The 12,275-nt window shown below is 42.6% G+C and overlaps 1 protein-coding gene across 1 annotated transcript in view; it reads left to right on the top strand.

Annotated features, from left to right (window-relative positions):
• The window catches only part of C2CD3 (C2 calcium dependent domain containing 3), an 81,415-nt gene that overhangs the window by 44,147 nt on the left and 24,993 nt on the right, over positions 1 to 12,275 (top strand). Inside the window, exons 24-26 of the mRNA XM_015815486.1 lie at positions 6,155 to 6,293; positions 8,400 to 8,464; positions 11,501 to 11,688. Coding sequence (XP_015670972.1) covers positions 6,155 to 6,293; positions 8,400 to 8,464; positions 11,501 to 11,688 — 392 coding nt within the window. The remainder of the gene's footprint in view (positions 1 to 6,154; positions 6,294 to 8,399; positions 8,465 to 11,500; positions 11,689 to 12,275) is intronic.

Here is a 12,275-nt window from a genome sequence, read left to right on the forward strand (position 1 = left end):
TGACGAGTCCCTCCCAACACCGCCCGCGCGGCCGCATTCTGGACCAGTTGAAGCCTCCGGGTGCTCCTCAAAGGGAGCCCCATATAGAGGGCATTACAGTAGTCCAGGCGGGAGGAGACGAGGGCATGAGTGACTGTGCGCAAAGCGTCCCGGTCCAGAAAAGGCCGCAACTGGTGGATCAGGCGAACCTGATAAAACGGACTACACGTACAATACAATACAATGATAAAATACAATGCAAGCGTTTGCAATTCAGCCAAGCTGGAAGTAGAAGGGGGCAGCCATCTCCTGGGTGATTGACCCAAAGTCACCCAGTTGGCTTTCGTGCCTAAGACAGGACTGGAACTCACTGTCTCCTGGTGATTGGCCCAAAGTCACCCAGATGGCTTTCATGCATAAGGTGGGACTAGAACTCACCGTCTCCTAGTGACTGGCCCAAAGTCACCCAGTTGGGTTTCATGCTTAAGGAGGGACTAGAACTCACCTTCTCTTGGTGATTGGCCCAAAGTCACCCAGATGGCTTTCATGCCTAAGATGGGACTAGAACTCACCGTCTCCTAGTGATTGGCCCAAAGTCACCCAGTTGGCTTTCATGCCTAAGGTGGTGCTAGAACTCACCGTCTCCTAGTGATTGGCCCAAAGTCACCCAGCCGGCTTTCATGCCTAAGGTGGGACTAGAACTCACCATCTCCTAGTGATTGTCCCAAAGTCAGCCAGATGGTTTTCATGCCTAAGGTGGGACTAGAACTCACTGTCTCCTAGTGATTGTCCCAAAGTCACCCAGTTGGCTTTCATATCTAAGGAGGGACTAGAACTCACCGTCTCCTGGTAATTGACCCAAAGTCACCCAGTTGGCTTTCATGCCTAAGGTGGGACTAGAACTCACCGTCTCCTGGTGATTGACCCAAAGTCACCCAGCCGGCTTTCATACTTAAGGCGGGACTAGAACTCACAGTCTCCTGGTGATTGGCCCAAAGTCACCCAGCTGGTGTTAGTGCCTGAGATGGGACTAGAACTCACCACTTGGGGTAAGCTATGAGTATGATAAAGGAACAAAGCAGAGTAGATCGGAGCGGAATGGAATGGAATGAAATGAAATGCAGGCGTTTGCAATTCAACCCAGGTGGAAATCGAAGGGGGCAGCCTTGAAATCACCTTTTGTTCTGCTTTTGATGCCGTCGGACCTTATTCCGAGAATTTCCTCCCCCGCAGGGTGTTTTCCTGGCCCTTGTGCTCTGCCCTACAAGGCACCCTGAACAGTCCCCCAATTGTTCCGTCCCGATGCGCTCCAATACTTCGTGCGGAAGGCCAGGCCAGCCGGATTAAACCAGATGAGTCCATTCAACGCCTTCCCCATATTTCCCCCAAGGAAGGCTTTTTGATAAACACTCCAGCTTCCAGAGCAGGTTAAAGAGCAGTCTGGGAAATTATTTTCAGAGTTTCCACCCCTCGCTCAAAGTACCACTTCCCTCCTCTTTGCACCGCTGACACATTCCTCCTAGGTTGTTTTTTATTTTATTTGTTATTTTATTTTGTTCTCTGCCTTCAGGAAGAGCCACTCACCGCTTCAGCAAATTCTTGCGTTTGATTTTATTATCGTACCGGTTCGATTTTATTATCGTACCGGTTTGATTTTATTATCGTACCGTGTCGCATTGCACCAGGTAGCTCTTGAGTTACAAGCACAGGGGAGCCCCAAATGTATGTTGCTAAGGCCTTGGTGAGGCCACACGTGTTAAATACGGCATCCAGTTTTGGTCACCACGATGTAAAAAAGATGCTGAGACTCTGGAAAGAGTGCAGAGAAGAGCAACAAAGATGATTAGGAGACTGGAGGCTAAAACATAAAAGGAACGGTTGCAGGAATTGGGGATGTCTCTAGTTTAACAAAGAGAAGGACGAGGGGGGACATGAGAGCAGTCTTCCAGTATCTCAGGGGTTGCCCCAAAGAAGAGGGAGTCAAGCTATTCTCCAAAGCACCCGAAGGCAGGACGAGAAGCAACGGATGGAAACTCATCAAGGAGAGAAGCAACCTGGAACTAAGGAGAAACTTCCTGACAGTTACAGTAGAACAATTAACCAGTGGAACCACCTGCCTCCAGAAGCGGTGAATGCTCCAACACTGGAAGTTTTTAAGAAGAGACTGGGCAGCCATTTGTCTGAAATGGTATAGGGTTTCCTGCCTGAGCAGGGGGCTGGACTAGATGACCTCCAAGGTCCCTTCCAACTTTATTATTATTATTATTATTATTATTATTATTATTATTATTATTATTATTATTATTATTATTATTATTATTAATATTATTATTATTATTATTATTATTATTATTATTATTATTATTTTTCACACGTCGTTTTCTCAAAGTATTCAAGAAAGGCCAAGCTTGACAACTGGAAGCACAGCCGGGGTCAGAACTAATGAAAGTGACCGTTTCTCACGCAGGGCTGGGGAAGAGAGACCGATCAGAAAATAAAAGGATTTTATACAGGTGGCTCTCGACTCACAACCGTCTGTTTAGTGACCGTTCAAAGTCAGAGTGGCACTGAAACAGAAGACTTACGGCCGTTTTTCACACTTAACGGCCGTCGCAGCATTCCCCCACGGTCACGTGATCAAAATTTGGACGCTTGGCCACGGGTTCATATTTATGACGGTCGCAGGATCCCGGGGTTACGTGATCCCTTTTTGCGACCTTCTGACCATCAAAGTCCATGGGGCAGCCAGGTTCACGTAACTGTGGCGAAAAAGGTCGTAAAATGGGGCAAAACTCATTTAACAGCCGTGTCACTCACTTAAAGACTGCACTGATTCACTTTACGGTAGCGAGAATGGGGGCAAAACTCCCTTAACAAATGTCTCGCTTAACAACAGAAGTGTTGGACTCAATTACGGTCATAATGTGAGGACTACCTGTGTCTACTTCTCTAAATTTAACCTAGATTAGCTTCTCGTTTATGATACGTCATAGAACAAGGCCAATTTAGACTAATAATAATAAGCACCACTTGAACACCATTGGCATTGACAAATTTGCCATTAGTCAATTGCAAAAGGCGGCCTTACTAGGAACCGCTTCCATCCTGTGACGAGATCTGTGATACCATCACACATCCACATCTGCCTATCCCAGGTCCTTGGGAAGGACTCGATAGGTAGACAAAATGCCAAATCCAGTCTGAACATCTGGCTGACTGTGCGATGATCCATAATAATAATAATAAAAGTTGGAAGGGACCTTGGAGGTTGTCTAGTCCAACCCCCTGCTCAGGGAGGAAACCCTATACCATTTCAGAATTTGAAATATGTTTTTTTTTTAAAAAAGATCAGTTGACGAGCATTATATAAAATGGTTTATATAAGCCTAAGTAACAACCTCCAAGATTTCAAGAAGGATACAAATACTTAAGTATTGGTTATTGGCTATTTACTGTATTGACGGGAAAGGAAAAATGAGCGGTGGAAACTTCTTTACATTTTTAATGCTTTACTTTATTCTTTTACCTTGTTTCAGTATCTCACATTTGTGTATCTACAATCTTTATTCTTTATCATTAGCTTGAAATATGTGTATTCTAATCCTATTTTACTGTATTCTACTCTATTCTATTCTGTACGCTAATTCTAATTCTATTCCCTATTCTGTTCTGTATTCTATTCTATTTGGTTCCGTTCTATTTCTATTTCTATTTCATTCTACTCTACTCTATTCTGTATTTCTATTCTGTTCTGTTCGGGTTCTATTCTATTCTATTCTATTCTATTCTATTCTATTCTCATCACATTCTATATTCTACTCTACTCTACTCTACTCTACTCTACTCTACTCTACTCTACTCTACTCTACTCCACTCCACTCCACTCCACTCCACTCCACTCCACTCCACTCCACTCCATTCTCTTTGTAATTCTATTCTATTCTATTCTATTCTATTCTATTCTATTCTATTCTATTCTATTCTATATTCTATTCTAGTCTATGTTCTATTCTATTCTATTCTATTCTCTTTGTAATTCTATTTCTATTCTAGTCTATTTGTAATTCTATTCTATTCTATTCTATTCTATTCTATTCTATTCTATTCTATTCTATTCTATTCTATTCTATTCCATATTGGTCAAGGCCATAGCCTATAGAGTTTTATTACAGAGCATCCAAGATTTTGCAGTCCAAACCAGAAGTGGGTAGATTTGCTGATTTTTATATAATAACTTTCTTCGGACAAGGATGAGAAAATGCATTAGCTGAAGGTACAGTGGGCAGATGCTGGAAAAGGACAGCCATTGGTGCAAAAGAAACAGGAGTCAAAAGGCCAGCCAGGACAAGAAAACAGAATTAATGTCCTAGGAAAAAGTCTAATACTCTTATCTGGATGTTTTACTCCTCTGTAGCACCCTGGGCACTAGAGGAGAATCTGCAGGGAAATGCAGCTACAGAAACAAAGAGGTCGTAAATCAGGGGTCTTGAAACTTGGCCCTTCATGACTTGTGGACTTCAACTCCCAGAATTCCTCAGCCAACATGGGGGAACTATGGCCCCTTCATGACTCCTGGACTTTAACTCCCAGAATTCCTGAGGCAGCGTGGGGGAACTATGGCCCCTTCATGACTCATGAACTTCAACTCCCAAAATTCCTGAGCCAGCATGGAGGAAACTTTGGCCCCTTCATGACTTGAGGACTTCAGCTCCCAGAATTCCTGAGCCAGCATGGGGGAACTATGGCCCCTTCATGACTCACGGACTTCAACTCCCAGAATTCCTGAGCCAGCATGGCTCAGCTTGGAAACCTCTCCCTTTCCCCTCAGCATGGCTGACTCAGGAATTCTGGGAGTTGAAGTCCACAAGTCTTAAAGTGGCCAAGCTTGAAGACCCTTGTCGTAAATTCTTGACTTAACAACCACAGCTGAGCCCAAAATTTCCATTGCTAAGCAAGACAGTCGTTGTGACTTTTGCCCCATTTTATGCCTTTTCTCGCCCGGTTTGTTAAGTAACAACGTTGTTGAGTGAAGTCTGGCTTCCCCCATTGACATCGCTTGTCAGACCTTCGCAAAAGGGGATCACAACGACATTGGGACACCTGCAACTGTCACAAACACAAGTCAGTTGCCCGCTGTCCCAATTTCGATCCTGCGACCTCGGGGATGCTGCTGTGGTCATAAGTGAGAAAAACCTTTGAGTGCCGTTGTCACTCTGAGCAGCCGGTGAACAAATGGCTTTAAGTCAAGAACGACATATAGTTGTTCGCACACACACCCCGCAAAACAAAACCAACATCACATCTGAAGGCAGAAGAGAGAGAGGCCGAACCCAGTAAGTGGAGAGGCCATTTGCCTTCTGCATCTTGTAAAGATGAAATCAGCTTTAATAATAATGATGATGATGATGATGATGATGATGATGATGATGATGATGATGTTGGAAGGGAACTTGGAGGTCATCTAGTCCAACCCCCTACTCAGGCAGGAAACCCTACAGCGTTTCAGACAGATGGCTGTCCAGTCTCTTCTTAAAAACCTCCAGTGAGGAAGGAAGGAAGGAAGGAAGGAAGGAAGGAAGGAAGGAAGGAAGGAAGGAAGGAAGGATAACAGAATAACAGATTTGGAAGGGACCTTGGAGGTCATCTAGTCCAACCCCCTGCTCAGGCAGGAAACCCTATACCATTTCAGACAAATGGCTGTCCAGTCTCTTCTTAAAAACTTCCTGTGTTGGAGGATTCACCGCTTCTGGAGGCAGGTAGTTCCACTGGTTAATTGTCCTCACTGTCAGGAAGTTTCTCTTTAGTTCTAGGTTGCTTCTCTCCTGGATTAGAGGCAGAAGAATGTCAACTTTCGTTTTTCCCAAGAAACGTAAACGCCAAATGTGGCTAGTTAAGTCCAGATTTTTCACTGTAAGCCCCTTGCAAGAAGCCAAAATCATAACATTGTTCCCAAACCAGGCCTCTTTCACCTTAGGTATCCTGCCTTGAGCGGGGGGTTGGACTAGAAGACCTCTGAGGTCCCTACCAGCTCTAGGATTCTACCTTCTATTAACACAGTTTTTCAGCTTTCCTGATCAGCTTGCCATCGAGAAACTAGGTTAAAAGACTTTTTGTTTCTTTGTCATTGAAATTGTCACAGAACGCAAACTGACTATCTAAATTGCTCGGTTTTCAGGGAGCCCTCTTGCAGAGCGGGGCGTGACGTCGCCCAGTAGCTACGTGTCCTTCGTGGCCACGGACGCCGATAACCCTTTCACCACCGCCACGGTGGAAAACACGGACTCCCCCGTGTGGGATTTTCAGCAGCAGACAAGGTAGGTTAAGACGTCCCGAAATAATCCGGTCGGAAATAACGCAAGGCGTTCAGAATTGTCCATCATAAATACGAGCCGGTTGCCAGGTGTCTTGAATTTTGGTCACGTGGCCCTGGGATTGCCGCAACGGCCGTCAGTCTGAAAATTGGTCACTCTTCTTTTTTCCAGTGCTGTGGTAACTTTGAAAGGTTACTAAATGGATTGTTGTACATGGAGGGCTGCTTGTAGCAGCTCTTGGTAAGGTTTTTGCATTCATTTTTGTGTTCTTTGATATCAGTGAAATGTAAAAGTGGTGTTTACATGGAAATAGAATAGAATAGAGTAGAATAGAATAGAATAGAATAGAATAGAATAGAATAGAATAGAATAGAATAGAATAGAATAGAACAGAAATACAGAATAGAATAGAATAGAATAGAATAGAATAGAATAGAATAGAATAGAATAGAATAGAAATACAGAAGAGAAGAGAAGAGAAAAATACAGAATAGAATAGAATAAAAATATAGAATAGAATAGAATAGAAATACAGAAGAGAAGAGAAGAGAAATACAGAAGAGAAGAGAAGAGAAATACAAAATAGAACAGAATAGAATAGAAATATAGAATAGAAGATAATAGAATAGAAATACAGAAGAGAAGAGAAAAGAAAAATACAGAATAGAATAGAATAAAAATATAGAATAGAATAGAATAGAATAGAATAGAATAGAATAGAATAGAGCTGGAAGGGACCTTGGAGGTCTTCTAGTCCAGCCCCCTGCTCAAGCAGGAGAACCTATACCATCTCAGACAGGTGAATGTCCAGTCTCTCCTTAAAAACCTCCAGTGATGGAGCGCCCATGATTTCTGGTGGCAAGCTGTTCCACTGGTTAATTGTTCTAACTATCAGGAAGTTTCTCCTTAGTTCCAGGTTGTTTCTCTCCTTGATTAGTTTCCATCCGTTGCTTCTTGTCCTGCCCTCTGGTGTTCTGGTGAACAACCTGACCCCCTCTTCTTTGGGGCAGCCCCTCAAATACTGGAACCCCGCTATCATGTCTCCCCTATTTCTTCTTTTCTTTAGACTAGCCAAACCCAAGTCCCGTAGCCGTACTTCGTATGTTTTAGACTCCAGGCCTTCATCTGAGTTGCACGTGGGTCTGTGTTTTTGCCTTCCTTGTAATATGTAGAGAGGCATAGCATTAAACACTGAGATCATTGAAATGTGAGCTGCCAGCATATTTAAAATGCTGATAACAGCAAGATTATGTTTTGCTTGTGTTTTGAGACAGGGCCGAAAAGGAGCAAAAAAACCTTGACCTGTAGGTTGTTCTGGAAATACAATCATGGTTGCTATTTTGTGCCCATAGAAACCAGGATTCTAGACCAGCCAGGTTTATCCTTTCTGTTTTTCTAAACATTCCCACCTTCATCTATAGAGGGCTGGGAACGCTCCTCGGCTTATGACCACAATTAGAATAGAAAAATAGAGTTGGAAGGGACCTTGGAGGTCTTCTAGTCCAACCCCCTGCTCAGGCAGGAGACCCCATACCATTTCAGACAAAGGGCTGTCCAGCCTCTTCTTAAAAACTTCCACTGTTGGAGCATTGACAACTTCTGGAGGCAGGTAGTTCCACTGACTAATTGTCCTCCCCATCAGGAATTTTCTCCTTAGTTCCAGGTTGCCTTTCTCCTTGATGAGTTTCCATCCGATGCTTTTTGTCCTGCCTGCAGGCACTGAAAAAAAGTAACTTAGGACCGTTTTCCACACTTACGACCATTGTAGCAGCCCCACGGCCAGGTGATCAAAATTTGTACGCTTGGCAACTGACTCGTGTTTATGACGGTCGCGGTGTCCCCCCGGGGTCACGCGATCCCCCAAACAGAATTCAGGAAGCCAGATTCTCTTAACAAAGGCAGTGAGGTCCTGAACAGCTGAGGCCAGGAAAGTCGTAAAACGGGACAGGACTCATTTAAGGACCGTCTCGCTTAGCAACGGAAATGTTGGGCTCAACGGTGGGTCATGTGCCGAGGACTGCCCGTACACCAAAAGCTTTCCCGACAACCTGCTGGAAAGTGACATTTCCTCCAGCGATCGTGTAAACCTGTTTCTGATTTCTTTTGCAGACTCTCCAAGGAACTTCTGTTGGATTCCCAGAAAACTCTGGTCTTTAAAGTCTGGCATAAAGCAGGTACCCCTTTCTCCAATCAGAATTCCTTCCCGGCAAGCCAGCTCTGACTCAGTAATAATAATAATAGTAAAGTTGGAAGGGACCTTGAAGGTCACCTAGTCCAACCCCCTGCTCGGGCAGGAAACCCTATACCATTTCGGACAAATGGCTATCCAGTCTCTTCTTAAAAACTTCCAGTGTTGGAGCATTCGCCGCTTCTGGAGGCAGGTAGTTCCACTGGTTAATTGTTCTAACTGTCAGGAAGTTTCTCCTTAGTTCTAGGTTGCTTCTCTCCTTGGTTAGTTTCCATCCGTTGCTTCTTGTCCTGCCTTCAGGCGCTTTGGAGAAGAGCTTGACTCCCTCTTCTTTGGGGCAGCCCCTGAGATACTGGAACACTGCTATCATGTCCCCCCTCATCCTTCTCTTCATTAAACTAGACATACCCAATTCCAGCAGCCGTTCAGTGATGCCGAACCTTTTAGAGACCGAGTGCCCAAAACCTGGCCCTGCCCTCGCTCCACCCCCCTGCCCCGCCTCCGCCACAGATCGCCCAGGCAGCCCAGCAGCGCTACGGCGGCCACGCCCTCTGCCCGCGCCCTGCGGCATCAACTGTGCGTGATGGGGCCAGGGCTGTGGAGTCGGAGTCGGAGGAAATTTTGGGTACCTGGAGTCGGAGTCGGCAAACAATGCACCGACTCCGACTCCTACTAAATTTAGATTGGAATTTAAAAAAAAAAGCAAGTTTAAATGTCCCAATTCACAATAAGTTACAATTAATGACTTCTCTACTGTAAGAATAAAGACCAATGCATGCAGTGCCTCACGTAACCGCAAAACGAACACGTTAAGTGACCGTGAAGAAGCATGCTTTTCATGTGCTTCACTATATGGCACGCAACGCACAGTTAGGAGCGGCAATACTTATACTTTCCATAGTGTTGTGTTCTGCTGTTACAGGGAACGCAGCAGCGCCCATGGGTAACCTAGCCTCTCACTGATAAGGGATTAAGTAAATATGTTCTTTGCAGGACTAGAGACACTTGTATAAGTGAAGGGAATGGAGGGTCAATAGTTCAAGACTGAAGCTGTAAACCATTGGAAAAACTGCTGTCATTCAGCTAAGGCTATAAAAACTTGTAAACTCCGATTGTTAGCTTAAACTTTAAACATGACTATGGGATTCTACTAGGGAAATCACGTTTTATAATAAATGCCCCTTCCTGGATCCTCCCACTGTTGCCTTTCTTTCCTTCAAGGAATGTATAAAATACATTCGCATATTAATACAGAGGAGTCAGAGTCGGGGAGTCGGAGTCGGAAGTACAAAAAATTGAGGAGTCGGAGTCGGGGCATGAGGGCAGAGTCTTGTCCACACTGCCTGGCTGCCATGTCCTTGGCTGCGCTGCTCCGTATGGGCCACGCTCAGGGTCGACTCTCCTCCAGGGGGGCTGCTGGAGAGGAGGGGGTCGCGGGGGGAGTCGAGGCTGGGGCAACGGGAAGTGTGCCCACAGAGAGGGCTCCGAGTGCCGCCTCTGGCACCCGTGCCATAGGTTCGCCACCACTGCTCTAACTGTAGCGTAGCCATCTTTTTTTTAAAAAAAAATTGATGGATTGCAAGCTATCCGCCTATCCACCCTGTGCTGTGATATTCATTGTTGTTTGCGTATTGCTCACGTATTCATTTGTGGTTTGCACATCTTACAGTCACAGTGTATTTCGGTAAATGGATACCGAAAGAAATGTACTACTGCTGGTACTAATGGTCAGTCAGAAGCCAAGAATGGGATGGGATGGGATGGGATGGGATGGGATGGGATAGAATAGAATAGAATAGAATAGAATAGAATAGAATAGAATAGAATAGAATAGAATAGAATAGAATAGAATAGAATATGGAATGGAATGGAATGGAATAGAAATAGAGTAGAGTAGAGTAGAGTAGAGTAGAGTAGAGTAGAGTAGAATAGAATAGAATAGAATAGAATAGAATAGAATAGAATAGAATATGGAATGGAATGGAATGGATTAGAATAGAAATAGAAGAATAGAATAGAATAGAATAGAATAGAATAGAGTAAAGTAGAGTAGAATAGAATATGGAATGGAAATAGAATAGAATAGAAATAGAATAGAAATAGAATAGAGTAGAGTAGAGTAGGAATAGAATAGAAATAGAATTACAAAGAATAGAATAGAATAGAATAGAATAGAATAGAATAGAATAGAATAGAATAGAATAGAATAGAATAGAATATGGAATGGAATGGAATGGAATAGAAATAGAAGAATAGAATAGAATAGAATAGAATAGAATAGAATAGAATAGAAATAGAATAGAGTAAAGTAGAGTAGAGTAGAATAGAATATGGAATGGAAATAGAATAGAATAGAAATAGAATAGAGTAGAGTAGAGTAGGAATAGACTAGAAATAGAATTACAAAGAATAGAATAGAATAGAATAGAATTACAAAGAATAGAATAGAATAGAATAACAAAGAATACAATACAATACAATACAATAGAAATACAGAATAGAATAGAATATGGAATGGAATGGAATAGAAATAGAAATAGAATAGAGTAGAGTAAAGTAGAGTAGAATAGAATATGGAATGGAAATAGAATAGAATAGAAATAGAATAGAAATAGAACAGAGTAGAGTAGAGTAAGAATAGAATAGGAATAGAATTACAAAGAATAAAATAGAATAGAATAGAATAGAATAACAAAGAATACAATACAATACAATAGAAATACAGAATAGAATAGAATATGGAATGGAATGGAATGGAATAGAATAGAATAGAATTACAGAATAGAATAGAATAGAATAGAATAGAATAGAATAGAATAGAATAGAATAGAATAGAATAGAATAGAATAGAATAGAATAGAATAGAATAGAATAGAATACGGAATGAAACGGAACAAACAGAACAGAATAACAGAGCTGGAAGGGACCTTGGAGAAACCGAGGTTTCTCGTCGCGAGGTGCAAATTTTGGCCGGCGCCGCTGAGACGGCCGGCGTGCTTTGACCTGGCCGTTTTCCCTGCAGACGTGGAGCGAGTGATGGGCTTCGCCTCCGTGGACCTCTCGCCCCTGCTCTGCGGCTTCCAGCACATCTGCGGCTGGTACAACGTCACCGACCTCAGCGGGCAGTGCCGGGGGCAGGTGAAAGTCGCCGTCTGCCCGCTCGAAAATATCGCTCACCTGAAAGGAGAGAGGCAGGCCAGAAGCTGCCAGGTAAAAGCACCACACACACACACCCCCTTCCTCTTTCATGGGACCGAAGGGCCTGCAGAAGTTTGGATTTAATTGTTTTATTGTTTTATTAATGTATTGTTTCATCAGTTCATTGCTTTATTTATTTATTTATTTATTTATTGTTTTATTGTTTTATTAATTTATTGTTTTATTTATTCATGTTTTTTGTTTTGTTTTGTTTTATTGTTTTATTTATTTACTGTTTTATCCATTTATTTTACCAGTTTATTGTTTTATTTATCTATTGTTTTATTAATTTGTTTTATTTATTTATTTATTTATTGCTTTATTTATTCATTTTTGTTTCTTGTTTCATTGTTTTATTGTTTTTTATTGTTTTATTTATTGATTTGTTCTTTTGAGGGGTTTTTTTTTGTTTTATTTATCGTTGGTTTCATTGTTTTTTATTTATTTATTTATTTATTCTCAATTTCTCTCTTTCCTGTTTCTTTGCTGACTGCAAGTAATCCTCAACTTACAACCATTCATTCTGCGACTGTTCAAGGGTACAACAGTAGCGAAAAATCTAACTTGTGACCCATTTTTTTCCACATGTGATCAGTTAA

This window comes from Protobothrops mucrosquamatus, unplaced genomic scaffold, assembly GCF_001527695.2.
Source record: "Protobothrops mucrosquamatus isolate PMUCROS unplaced genomic scaffold, P.Mucros_1.0 scaffold344, whole genome shotgun sequence".
NCBI classification, from domain to species: Eukaryota; Metazoa; Chordata; class Lepidosauria; order Squamata; family Viperidae; genus Protobothrops; species Protobothrops mucrosquamatus.